The following is a 14,574-nucleotide window of genomic DNA, read 5'->3' as shown; positions in this document are numbered from 1 at the left end:
ACTGGGTCAAACTTTATATCACTGACTGTAGCCTTTGACTGGAGAGAGTGAAAAATAACTGTGGAAATAACTGCAGCACTTTATTATATTCATTACATTTAGCCAAGTATGCGAGTGCCCAGTGAACAAGAAAACAGCTGCAAGTACTATAGCTGAATGTATGCATTTGTCAACAGAAGCACTAGCATTACTTGTAGTTGATGTTACTCCACATCAAATAGAAAATAAAGATCCTTAAGTATACCTAAAATTGTGGCACCTAAATTAGGTGGGGTGTAAAAGTCCTCATTAAACATGCTAGGTCATTGCTAAGTCATGTCCTAAGTCGCGTCTTTTGTAAACCACCCATCCCAGTACATCAGCGTATGAAGTGAGTGTGGTGTGCTGTTGCCTGATGTGACGCCACTGTGGTAAAGTCGGCAATGGCGGCAGGACTCACCACAATCATCTCGGAAGGTTCCAGAACGATGCACTCGCATCCGCGTCTCAGGCTCCCTGCAGAACGCTTTCCAAAACTGGTGAGAGAGAAAAGTACAGAGAGAAGAAAGAAGAGTTTAGGGCAGGAAAAAGCACTTTTAATGCCGTTCACTTGGCATCATTGGGATTCAATCTGGAATTCCTGTTATTCCTGTTCCAACGATGGAACAGACAGATGAAGATTCACTCTAAAGTTCCTCCCTGAAGTTCCTCAGAGTAAAAATACACCACAAAAAAACACCACAAGTGGAAAAGTCTACTTGGTGACATCACAGGCTGTACAGTATGTGTGCTCTCCAGTGAGGAGGGGTGTAGAATATTAAAGTGGAAAAACCAAAAGTCTCGAAATGGGGCAGCAGCCATGGAAATTATGAGTAGGGTAAATAAAAAAATTTAAAAACCCAGGGCTGGATGAAGATTCAAGACTGCAAGAGTTGTATGATGCATTCAGACCTAAATTTGAGTCAAGGGCTCCCTTGTACTGTATTTACAAAATTATCATCAACACCAAAATGTGTGTTGATGTGATCCCCAAATAGATTTTCCTTGATTATTTATTCAAGATAAACTCTGGTTACTGAGTATGTTCAAATAGTGGTCTGGGAAATATCCACCAGTTTGGAATATATGTTTTATATGCTGTGCAGAAGCCATTTTTCTTGTCATGTTCTGATGCTAACGCATTTGAATAGGCATCACATTTACAAAATATTTGACTTATGGCAGCCTATCTTTAATCCAGCGGTTCCCAAACTAGGGGTCATGGAAGAATTTCCAAACATTACTAAAAACCTGTTTTCGCTTTGTCATTATGGAGTATTGTGTGTAGATTGATGAGGGAAAACATTTATTTAATCAATTTTAGAATAATGCTGTAACGTAACAAAATGTGGAAAAAGTCAAGGGGTCTGAAAACTTTCCGAATGCACTGTATGTACAGTTGAAGTCAGAAGTTTACATAAACTTAGGTTGGAGTCATTAAAACTCGTTTTTCACCACTCCACAAATTTCTTGTTAACAAACTATCGTTTTGGCAAGTCTGTTAGGACATCTTGGATCACTAAAAAATACAATTTTTACATTACCATGTCGTTTACCAATAAAATGTTCTGATGGTGATGTGGATATACTCGGAATACATATCCCAAAGGAAATAAATGATCTCACTTCAATACATTTTAATAGAAAGTTAGCAAAAATAGATAAGATCTTACTACCATGGAAAGGAAAATACCTGTCAATTTGTGGAAAAATCACCCTGATTAACTCTTTAACAACAAATAATAACAAAGATAGCTAATAATGTAAGCATACTGTGTCCATAATAAGTACACTGCTCAAAAAAATAAAGGGAACACTTAAACAACACAATGTAACTCCAAGTCAATCACACTTCTGTGAAATCAAACTGTCCACTTAGGAAGCAACACTGATTGACAATACATTTCACATGCTGTTGTGCAAATGGAATAGACAACAGGTGGAAATTATAGGCAATTAGCAAGACACCCCTAATAAAGGACTGGTTTTGCAGGTGGTGACCACAGACCACTTCTCAGTTCCTATGCTTCCTGGCTGATGTTTTGGTCACTTTTGAATGCTGGCGGTGCTTTCACTCTAGTGGTAGCATGAGACGGAGTCTACAACCCACACAAGTGGCTCAGGTAGTGCAGCTCATCCAGGATGGCACATCAATGCGAGCTGTGGCAAGAAGGTTTGCTGTGTCTGTCAGCGTAGTATCCAGAGCATGGAGGCGATACCAAGAGACAGGCCAGTACATCAGGAGACGTGGAGGAGGCCGTAGGAGGGCAACAACCCAGCAGCAGGACTGCTACCTCCGCCTTTGTGCAAGGAGGAGCAGGAGGAGCACTGCCAGAGCCCTGCAAAATGACCTCCAGCAGGCCACAAATGTGCATGTGTCTGCTCAAACGGGTTAGAAACAGACTCCATGAGGGTGGTATGAGGGCCCGACGTCCACAGGTGTGGGTTGTGCTTACAGCCCAACACCGTGCAGGACGTTTGGCATTTGCCAGAGAACACCAAGGTTGGCAAATTCGCCACTGGCGCCCTGTGCTCTTCACAGATGAAAGCAGGTTCACACTGAGCACGTGACAGACGTGACAGAGTCTGGAGACGCCCGTGGAGAACGTTCTGCTGCCTGCAACATCCTCCAGCATGACCGGTTTGGCGGTGGGTCAGTCATGGTGTGGGGTGGCATTTCTTTGGGGGCCGCACAGCCCTCCATGTGCTCGCCAGAGGTAGCCTGACTGCCATTAGGTACCGAGATGAGATCCTCAGACCCCTTGTGAGACCATATGCTGGTGCAGTTGGCCCTGGGTTCCTCCTAATGCAAGACAATGCTAGACCTCATGTGGCTGGAGTGTGTCAGCAGTTCCTGCACGAGGAAGGCATTGATGCTATGGACTGGCCCGCCCGTTCCCCATACCTGAATCCAATTGAGCACATCTGGGACATCATGTCTCGCTCCATCCACCAACGCCACATTGCACCACAGACTGTCCAGGAGTTGGCGGATGCTTTAGTCCAGGTCTGGGAGCAGATCCCTCAGGAGACCATCCGCCACCTCATCAGGAGCATGCCAAGGTGTTGTAGGGAGGTCATACAGGCACGTGGAGGCCACACACACTACTGAGCCTCATTTTGACTTGTTTTAAGGACATTACATCAAAGTTGGATCAGCCTGTAGTGTGGTTTTCCACTTAAATTTTGAGGGTGACTCCAAATCCAGACCTCCATGGGTTGATACATTTGATTTCCATTGATAGTTTTTGTGTGATTTTGTTGTCAGCACATTCAACTATGTAAAGAAAAAAGTATTTAATAAGATTATTTCATTCATTCAGATCTAGGATGTGTTATTTTAGTGTTCCCTTTATTTTTTTGAGCAGTGTATATAGGTTGTATGTTGGGAGCTTTTGGGAAAGAGCACAGTTAGAAAGATATGGCATATAGAAGCAAACCGGATGGACATCATGAAAATGATCGGAGAGGTTGAGAGTAGAAGAAGTTCAGCAAAAAATATATATATATATATTTATATATATATACAATAAGTTGACTGTGCCTTTAAACAGCTTGGAAAATTCAAGAAAATGATGCCATGGCTTTAGAAGCTTCTGGTAGGCTAATTGACATCATTTGAGTCAATAGGAGGTGTACCAGTGGATGTATTTCCGACTTCAACTGTATGTATGCATGTATACACACACACACACACACACACACACACACACAGTACCAGTCAAATGTTTGGACACACCTACTCATTAAAGGGTTTTTTTCTTTATTTTTACTATTTTCTACATTGTAGAATAATAGTGAAGACATCAAAACTAACATAAAAAATAACACATATGGAATGATGTAGTAACCAAAAAGGTGTTAAACATATCAAAATATATTTGAGATTTTTCAAATAGCCACCCTTTGCCTTGATGACAGCTTTGCACACGCTTGGCATTCTCTCAACCAGCTTCATGAGGTAGTCACCTGAAATGCATTTCAATTAACAGGTGTGCCTTCTTAAAAGTTAATTTGTGGAATTTCTTTCCTTCTTAATGCGTTTAAGCCAATCAGTTGTGTTGTGACAAGGTAGGGGGGGATATACAGAAGATAGCCCTATTTGGTAAAAGAACAAGTCCATATTTTGGCAAGAACAGCTCAAATAAGCAAAGAGAAATGACAGTCCATCATTACTTTAAGACATGAAGGTCAGTCAATACAGAACATTTCAAGAACTTTGAAAGTTTCTTCAAGTGCAGTCGCAAAAAGCGCTATGATGAAACTGGCTCTCATGAGGACCACCACAGGAATGGAAGACCCAGAGTTACCTCTGCTGCAGAGGATTCGTTCATTAGAGTTACCAGCCTCAAAAATTGCAGCCCAAAGAAATGCTTCACAGAGTTCAAGTAACAAACACTTCTCAACATCAACTGTTCAGAGGAGACTGTGTGAATCAGGCCTTCGTGGTCAAATTGCTGCAAAGAAACCACTACTATACTAAAGGACACCAATAAGAAGAAGAGACTTACTTGGTCCAAGAAACACGAGCAATGGACATTAGACCAGTGGAACTGTGTCCTTTGGTCTGGTTCCAACCGCATGTTTGGTTCCCACCATGAAGCACGGAGGAGGTGGTGTGATGGTGCTTTGCTGGTGACACTGTCAGTGATTTATTTAGAATTCAAGGCACACTTAACCAGCATGGCTACCACAGCATTCTGCAGCGATACGCCATCCCATCTGGTTTGCGCTTAGTGGGACTATCATTTGTTTTTCAACAGGAGAATGACCCAACACACCTCCAGGCTGTGTAAGGGCTATTTGACCAAGAAGGAGAGTGATGGAGTGCTGCATCAGATGACCTGGCCTCCACAATCAACAGACCTCAACCCAATTGAGATGGTTTGGGATGAGTTGGCCCGCAGAGTGAAGGAAAAGCAGCCAAGTGCTCAGCATATGTGGGAACTCCTTCAAGACTGTTGGAAACACATTCCAGGTGAAGCTGGCTGAGAGAATGCCAAGAGTGTGCAAAGCTGTCATCAAGGCAAAGGGTGGCTACTTTGAAGAATATAAAATATAAACTATATTTGGATTTGTTTAACACTTCTTTGGTTACTACAGGATTCCATATGTGTTATTTCATAGTTTTGATGTCTTCACTATTATTCTACAATGTAGAAAATAGTACAAATAAAAACGTTTGACTGGTACTGTATAAATAAATTATAGTCTTTGTATCTCAAAATCATTATAATGTGGTTAACCTTAAAAATCTAAATGAAAATTATTCAAATCTAAAAGATAAAATTAAACCAGAGAGCGCCCTTAGATCACGGGAAAAGGTCACACTTGACCGTTGCACTTGAATCATTCCCACGGTGTATGACTAGGCTATGAAATCACACACTATTGCAGAGACTTTGATATTACCGGCCATAATTGATATGGTGAAAACAATGTGTGCACAGAAACTCACAATACCTTTGTCAGACAACACTGTTAAACAAAGAATCTATGCTATTTCTAGCAATCAAGAGGAAACTGACTGAACAACTCGCATTCACAGGTCACTACGGAGGAGTTTCGGTTCCTGACTCAAAGGGAATACCATGCCTTCTCACTCTTAGCATTAATGCCGCATTCAAAACAACTGGGAACTCGTAAATCTCAGACTCCTGAGCTTTCAAGACAACTGGGAACTCAGGGGGAAAAAACTAGCTCCGACTGGGAAAAATAGTTTTGAATGGTCATTCAACTCGGAATTCGAACTCGGGAACTCAGGCCTCTTTTTAGAGCTCCGACTTTCCGACCTGTAGATCACGGACGCAATGATTTGACCTCGTATTTCCCAGTTGTCGTGAAAGCGCCATAAAACGTATGGTACCCTTCGCCAGTTCATATCTGTGTGAAGCTGGATTCAGTGCTCTCGTCTGCAATAAAACCAAATATCGATCCAGGTTGAATGTGATAGCAGAGATGAGGTGCTCACTGTCGACCACACCCCCTGACTTTGAGAAGCTCCAACGCAACATGCATCAAACACCCATCTCATTAGTGGTGCTCAGATAAGATATTATGTCAGACTAATTTGCAATTGACTGTCATAGCCCCACATTAAAAGTATGTGATGATGAGTTGAGAAGACAGTCCGAAATACTGTTAGAATGGTTTTCAAATGACTGCCATAGCCCAAAATAACAAAGTAAACATTGCCTGTTAATTAGATAATTTTTTTCACATGGTTATGGGTCGTGAGAATTTTGGGAAATATCAAAATGGGGTCGTGAACCAAGAAAGTTTGGGAACCCCTGCTTTAATCCAATCTTTTAATGGTGCATGTTACAATCTAATAAACAAGATACCTGTCAATTAGTTACAAAATAATGACCAAAGAATTACCACGCATTCAATTAATTTGTTATGGTCCATTAATTAAAATGTATAACGCCATTAAAACACCATTAATTCCGTCATTTGGGTGCTTTGAGGTCAAGTGCTGGGCTAACTATTCTCCATTCAACCCATAGTCTCTCAATGCTCATAAGTCGGTTAGTGCAGCGTCTAACTGCACCAAGGCCAGTGGGGCAGTATGCCCATCCATCATAGCCCCCAGGAACACAGTCAGGTCTGACAGGTGGGGACCTCGGGCCAGGCATTTCTCAAATGTTTTAGAGCCCTCGGCCCGTGGCGACATGTTGCCGGGCGGCCTTCGTCTGGCTTGCAGTCTATCGGTGTGTACCCCAGAGGGAAATAGGCCTACACCCACCCACCCACCCACCCACCCCTCGCTCTCTCGCTCTCTTTCTCAAGCCATGTGCCTCGCTGCTAGCCTTCACCTGACTGGGATTTAGTATTCCCTTCCTCCATCACTCAATTCTTTCTCTGTCAGTGCTGCAGTTGCCACTCCAAAAATGTTCTTACAAGCGTGTGACCCTCTCAATGTTCCTTTCACATTCCTGTTTGTTCCCATTAATCCTAAAAGCTGGTATTTACCATTTCAAGGTTACATTTGATGAGTGACAAGAAAGTGTTCAAAAGCGTGTTCAAACTTGTTCTAAAGGAGAAATGATGTGCAGAGCTACTGTATGTCGAGTGTGTTAAGCTGTGTGGGGTTAATGCCGATCATTCCTGTTTGACTTGACTGGTCATGTGACCGACTGAGCTGCAGCTTAATGCACTATTAGCTGTGGCCCACACACACACACCGGGCGGACAAACATGATGCACTGTGCACTATATATTACACCATAATGGGAGAACACTAAATGGCGTGTTCAATAATGCCCTTCTGTTTACACTCCTTTCCACAAGTACTCTGACACGCCATTTCATAGTGTTCTTTCTACCCTGCAAATGCTACAGTAGGTGAGATACTAAGAATGGATTATGGATGTAGGACTTGTTTAGGGATCAATCCACTACAACTTTCCCCACCTGGCCAGACCAGTCATATAACAATGCTGTGTTTGCTCTTCGGGAATGTAAATAAGTAGATGGACACAATAGAGGTTAAGAGTTCAATAAGCTGTGAAGACATGACACAGGTTGACAACTTGTTACTTGTAAAGGATGGGATGTGATTAAGCGTTATGTAAAAAGCAAGGATTACATAGAAAATGATTCAGATGTCTCTTAATTAGAAAGCTGAGAAGCACTCCAGTCTCAGTTCTAGTAGGTTAGTGCTAACAAAGTTCTGTTTGCATACACACGTTTCCTATGTTTGAATGTGGCCGGTGTGTGTGAGCTGACTGTCTAGCTGTAAGTGACTGACTGTAAGCGTCTGTTCAAACACTGTGATGCAATGTAAATATGACATAGGACTCCATTGTGCTCTGGCTATCATTATCATTCCCTGCATGCCAGAGCGCCACTAGTTCCTTTATTAGCCTTGGTGCGTAGGAATTCTCCTGGCCTGTTGACGGACATCATCTCCCCTGCTCCGGCGGCCTCTATTCGGCATTCCTGCGTTTCACAACACACGGGGCCTCTGGAATGTCATTCCATGCCATTCCACACAAATCGCCGGCCCCCCGTCTGTGGCCCCCAAGCTACATAGAGACTCCCTGGCTGGTTGGGCCAAATCAAATCCCCTGCCCTGGACTGTGTGAACTGAACCTACAGTGGGGTCTCCACACTCAGCTAAGCCCTTTAACCAGGAGACAGGGAGGGATGAGAGCCAGGGTGGAATGGCTTTTTTAAACCGTCCATGGCCCATAAGCCAGACAAAGATTAAACCCCAGGTTACACAACACATTTGGTGCTTGGAGGTGGTGAAGCCAAAGGAGGTGGGCGGAAGGAGAGCCTTTGAAAACACGACCGGGAGAGGAATGGTTTACAGAATCCAACCAACCAACTGCTAAAAAGAAAGTTGGATGGTTAGAGGGCATCAAAAGGTGCTGAGAGTCGGATGACTTTTTGTCCGTCCAACACAAACAAATAATGTTCTGGCACACAGTAGACGTCCTGAACTGGAAATAGCCGCTGACATCCCGGCAAAGAATTCACGAGTGACTTGTGACTTTTGCTTCCCGAAATATGACTTGACGATGCTTGAATGGTGCCGAAATAGAGTAGAGGGCATCCATTGGGGTGGAGTGCCTCAGACACTTTACAAGACATCAATCACGCCTACAGCCTACTCATATCACAAATTTCCCAAACATATTCAAAAGTATGAGGGTACATGTAGTCAGTTTCCCTCTCCAAGTTTTCGAACTGATGTATAACCTTCTCGACCCCACAAATCTCTCTGGTGAGCTGAACTGGCGGCACAGTTTGCTCGCTAATAATACCAAAATAAACATTAAAGAGATCTCTCGCATTCCTGACATCTTTCATATACTGAAATGTTTTATAGCTACCAGCTCCCTTGCTGGAGATGTCAAAATTTCAGCTACAACCTACTACTGTGCTACCATACACTGTTACTCCTAGGGAAAACATATGCTCTCACAACTTCAAGCCTGGTGCTTGGAAGTCAAGAAAAGCTCAATGGACACTTACCCCTTGGTTCCAAACTTGTCAGAGGGTTGACACTTGGTAGTATAACCACTCTTTCAAAAGCCTTCCTGAGTGTAGAACTAGTCCTAGAAGTGTAGCTATATCCAGTTCAGGAAGTTCTGATGAATCCCAGCATTTCGCTCCGCTTGCAGTCGCACCCTCGTTCTGGTGTTTGAGTGAGTGTGTCAGAGGGTGTGTGTGGAAGCTTCTGTCTCTGCCTCTTTCTGGCTACGCTGTGCGGACTCCAGCCAACATTCCAGAGCACGGCTCATTTCATTTCAGCTACAAACTACCAGAGCACGGCTCACTTCCTGCAGGGCTGGGAGCAGACAAGCCAGGAGTTTGGCCAGGGGTGGGGTGGTGGGAGTGAAAGTGAGATGGTGACCCTTGCTCCCCCCACACCCTGCAGACCGCTCACATGAATCAGGTTTTGATTTACTGGCTGAAATCGACAAACTTTCTAATAGTTATGCAGTTTGAGTGGTGACCACCAGCAAAAATGACGTACACTATATGACCAAAAGTACGTACACTACATCTCATTCCAAAATCATGGGTATTAATATGGAATTGGTACCCCCTTTGCTGCTATAACAGCCTCCACTCTTCTGGGAAGGCTTTCCACTAGATGTTGGAACATTGCTGTGGGGACTTGCTTCCATTCCGCCACAAGAGAATTAGTGAGGTCAGCCACTGATATTGGGCGATTAGGCCTGGCTCGCAGTCGGCGTTCCAATTCATCCCAAAGGTGTTCGATGGGGCTCTGTGCAGGCCAGTGAAGTTCTTCCACACTGATCTCAAACTATTTCTGTATGGACCTCACTTTGTGCACGTGGGCATTGTCATGCTGAAACAGGGAAGGGCTTTCCACAAACTGTTGCCACAAAGTTGGAAGCACAGAATCGTCTAGAATGTTATTGTATGCTGTAGCGTTAAGATTTCCCTTCATTGAAACTAAGGGGCCTAGCTCGAACCATAAAAAACAGCCCCAGACAATTATTCCTCCAAACTTTACAGTTGTTACTATGCAATCGAGCAGGTAGCGTTCTCCTGGCATATGCCAAACCCAGATTCGTCCTTCGGACTGCCAGATGGTGAAGCGTGATTCATCACTCCAGAGAACGTGTTTCCACTGCGCCAGAGTCCAATGGCGGCGAGATTTACACCACTCCAGCAGACGCTTGGCATTGCGCATGGTGATCTTAGGCTTGTGTGCGGCTGCTCAGCCATGGAAACCCATTTCATGAAGCTCCCGACTAACAGTTTTTGTGCTGACGTTGCTTCCAGAGGTAGTTTGGATCTCGGTAGTGAGTGTTGCAACCGAGGACAGACAATTTTTACGCGCTACGCGCATCAGCACTCGCCGGTCCCATTCTGTGAGCATGTGTGGCCTACCACTTCGCGGCTGAGCCGTTGTTGCTCCTAGACGTTTCCACTTCACAATAACAGCACATACAGTTGACCGGGGCAGGTCTAGCAGGGCAGACATTTGACGAACTGACTTGTTGGGAAGGTGTCATCCTATGACGGTGCCACGTTGAAAGTCACTGAGCTCTTCAGTAAGGCCATTCTACTGCCAATGTTTGTCTATGGAGATTGCATGTCGGTGTGCACGATTTTATACACCTGTCAGCAACGGGTATGGCTGAAATAGCCGAATCCACTATTAAAAAAGGTGTCCACATACTTTTGTACAGTATATATAGTGTACCTCAAAACAAGGGTTGGGCAACAACATTGCTTTAGTGAGTAACAATTCTAACAACATATATTTGTTGAGTTCTAATGGTCAAGTTATTATGCAACTCCCACAACAGCAAAACTGGATGAATGTGCCAAGTCCGTTCTTCTGTCACAGACTTGTCATTGTATGTCTTGCTGAGGCTTTAGAGAAGTTCATCGGACAAAGGCGTGACTGGTTCTCATTAGGAAATGACTCCGGTTACAGTGAGTGAAGGGCTTTGTCCCAAATGGCACCATTTACCCTATTGAGTGCACTATATTTAACCAGAGCCCTGTGGGCTCTTGGTCAAAAGTAGTGCACACATAGGGAAACGGGGCACTATTTGGGACAAAGGCAGGAGTCCGTTTTTACTCGCGATAAGGTTTACACACAGTGTTGGCGGTTTGCTAAGTTCAGGTGATAATATGGGGAAGTGATGACAAATCGAAGGGGAAATGTGATCAATAAAGGGTTAATATAGGGCACTGCCTCCATTAACCCTTTCTAGATCTGCTGGCTGGGACTGTGTTACAGTGAATTCGGAAAGTTTTCAGACCCCTTGACTTTTTCCAAATTTTGTTACGTTACAGCCTTATTCTAAAATTGATTTTTTTTAAATGGATAGCTCATCAATCTACACACAATACCCCATAATAACAAAGCAAAAACAGGTTTTTAGAAATGTTTGCCAATTTATTAAAAATAGAAAACGGAAATATTACATTTACATAAGTATTCAGACCCTTTACTCAGTACTTTGTTGAAGCACCTTTGGCAGCGATTACAGCCTCGGGTCTTCTTGGGTACAACACTACAAGCTTGGCACACCTGTACTTGCGGAATTTCTCCCATTCTTCTCGACAGATCCTCTCAAGCTCTGTCAGGTTGGATAGAGAGCGTCGCTGCACAACTATTTTCAGGTCTCTCCAGAGATGTTCGATCGGGTTCAAGTCCGGGCTCTGGCTGGGCCACTCAAGGACATTCAGAGACTTGTCCCGAAGCCACTCCTGCATTGTCTTGGCTGTGTGCTAAGGGTTGATGTCCTCTTAGAAGGTGAACCTTCGCCCCATTCTGAGGTCCTGAGTGCTATGGAGCAGGTTTTCATCAAGGATCTCTCTGTACTTTGCTCCGTTCATCTTTCCCTCGATCCTGACTAGTCTCCCAGTCCCTGCAGCTGAAAAACATCCCCACAGCATGATGCTGCCACTACCATGCTTCACCGTAAGGATGGTGCCAGATTTCCTCCAGACATGACGCTTGGCATTCAGGCCAAAGAGTTCAATCTGTGTCATCAGACCAGAAAATCTTGTTTCTCATGGTCTGAGAGTCTTTAAGTGCCTTTTGGCAAACTCCAAGCAGGCTGTCATGTGCCTTTTACTGAGGAGTGGCTTCCGTCTGGCCACTCTACCATAAAGGCCTGATTGATGGAGAGCTGCATAGATGGTTGTCCTTCTGGAAGGTCTCCACAGAGGAACTCTTGAGCTCCATGACCAAGGCCCTTCTCCCCAGATTGCTCAGTTTGGCTGGGCGGCCAGCTCTAGGAAGAGTCTTGGTGGTTCCAAATTTCTTCCATTTAAGAATGATGGAGGCCACTGTGTTCTTGAGGACCTTCAATGCTGCAGAAATTGTTTGTACCCTTCCCCAGATCTGTGCCTCAACACAATCCTGTCTCGGAGCTCTACGGACAATTCCTTCGACCTCATGGCTTAATTTTTGCTCTGACATGCACTGTCAACTGTGGGACTTTATATAGACAGGTGTGTGCCTTTCCAAATCATGTCCAATCAATTGAATTTACCACAGGTGGACTCCAATCAAGTTGTAGAAACATCTCAAGGATGGTCACGGGAAACAGTATGCACCTAAGCTCAATTTCGAGTATCATAGCAAAGGGTCTGAATACTAATATAAAAAAAGGTATCCGTCTCTTATTTTTAATAAGTTTGCAAAAATGTATAAAAACCTGTTTTTGCTTTGTCATTATGTGGTATTGTGTGTAGATTGATGAGGGGAAAAAATTATTTAATCAATTTTAGAATAAGGCTGTAATGTAACTAAATGTGGAAAAAGTCAAGGGTTGTGACTATACAAAGTTAATACTAAATGGAGATATTCAAACCTCCTCCGAAAAGAAATGAAAGGCTATATAAATATTAAATGAGAGATTTGGCAAGAGATTTAAGATTTGGACAGAAGTGGAGTAGACATCAGGAAAACATAAAACCCCCAGCGCTTGTACAAGTCAATATGACTCAACCTTTACTTTTTCTAAAACAAAAAAAAGATTGTGACGCTTTTGACATTTGCACGTGTCAAAATGTATGCCAGCCAAAACATTTAGAATGTGCTATTCATACCCAAACTAATTATTCTTTGTCTTTAATTTCACGTATACCCTCATTTAAATAGGGCAGACTGCTCTTGTGATTCTTCATTTAATGACTGTCTGAGTCATCCTTCCTTCTCTGAATGAAATGGCCTATTGGCATACGAGAGAGAGAGAGAGAGAGAGAGAGAGAGAGAGAGAGAGAGAGAGAGAGAGAGAGAGAGAGAGAGAGAGAGAGAGAGAGAGAGAACGCAAGATAAAGACAAAGCGAGAGTGAGAGAAAGAGAACATGAAAGAGAGAGAATTAAGGTGTAAATGAGAGGAGAGCGTGAATGAGAGTGAGCGATTGAGTGAGAGAGGGAGAGGGGAAACTGGATAGAGCGAGTAAGTGTGAGAGAGCAAGAGCGAGAGACCCAGATTGAGAGAGCAAGAGAGATTGAAGGCATATCAGGTTCTCCCAACATGCCTGGTGGTGTTGAAATGAAGAGTGGGGCCCATTCCACCTGGTCTTTAAAAGCTCCAGGAACTCCCATTTCGGGTCTATTCAAGTTCATCGTGACACAACCAATTTAGCCCGCCCGAAGCGCGTTATCGCCCTCGCCGGTAACATGTTAACGGACTGGCTTGATGCAGTGCCCGAACGCTGATTGGCTGGTTGCTGGCCTACGACGGCGTAAGGTCACACGGTAACTGTGGTGATGATTTATCGTGCCGTGACCTCTAGCAGCCTACAATCAGATTGATGAGGGGAATAATTTATATTGTGGGTCATCAAAAACTTGTCAGTCACTCTTGCTTTGGATGCGAGCCATATGTTGGTTGGCTGTTATGGAGAGTTTATGTGAGCCTGTATATTTGGGAGTTGCGTGCACAACATATGATTCACAAATTATTAAAGTGCATACATACTAGCTACATACACTAGTAATTCCAAGACCTACCCAAGATGTACATACAGCATCTTTCACTGCATGTTTTGTAAAGATTGGGTTGAAACAGCATAGTTCAGAAAACAAGTGGGCTAATATTCAACCCATATAGCTCCTCCTGCACGACTAAGTGCATCTCTGCATGGTTCCTGCAACATACGCTTAGTAAACATTTTCAGACCCCTTCTCCCTAGTGGTTACCTCTCAAGCATTAAAGTCTAATCTGCCAATATCCTCAAATCCCTCACACACTTTCACCTTGAAAAACGGAAAAGTTTAAATTTGAGCAAGTGGGAGTAGCCGTCTGAGTCCTGGCACTTTTCCCAATAGGCCCGCGTTGTGCCACTCTGTGGAAACGTTGCATATGAGCTATGAGCGTTGTATGTGCGATACTGACCCTGAGGTATGGGAGAATAATTAGTGCTAAGCTTCTAAAGTCACTGTTGTATACGCCTTGTATTGCCAGTCTGTTACATAAAGGAGCGTTGTTTCAAGACGCCCACAGTCGGGAAAGTGAATCCCATGTGCAAGACTGGATCACATCACAGAGCTTATTAATTGAGACTCACATTTCAGTCGGGGGATGAACATTTCAG

The 14,574-nt window shown here is 43.8% G+C and overlaps 1 protein-coding gene across 14 annotated transcripts in view; it reads right to left on the bottom strand.

Annotated features, from left to right (window-relative positions):
* Window positions 1-14,574, bottom strand: part of LOC121535521 (rap guanine nucleotide exchange factor 2) — a 136,732-nt gene that overhangs the window by 60,353 nt on the left and 61,805 nt on the right. For 13 of the 14 annotated variants that reach the window (XM_041842663.2, XM_041842735.2, XM_041842743.2 and 10 more), the window contains exon 5: window positions 440-515. In XM_041842663.2, the coding sequence (XP_041698597.1) occupies window positions 440-515 (76 nt within the window). Of the gene's footprint in view, window positions 1-439; window positions 516-9,003; window positions 9,158-14,574 lie in introns of those variants that run through there. The other variant, XM_041842778.2, reaches the window with a different exon arrangement.

This window comes from Coregonus clupeaformis, chromosome 2 (assembly GCF_020615455.1).
Source record: "Coregonus clupeaformis isolate EN_2021a chromosome 2, ASM2061545v1, whole genome shotgun sequence".
NCBI lineage: Eukaryota > Metazoa > Chordata > Actinopteri > Salmoniformes > Salmonidae > Coregonus > Coregonus clupeaformis.
Note: the sequence above shows the minus strand (reverse complement) of the source record. Positions and strands in the feature narration are given on the sequence as shown.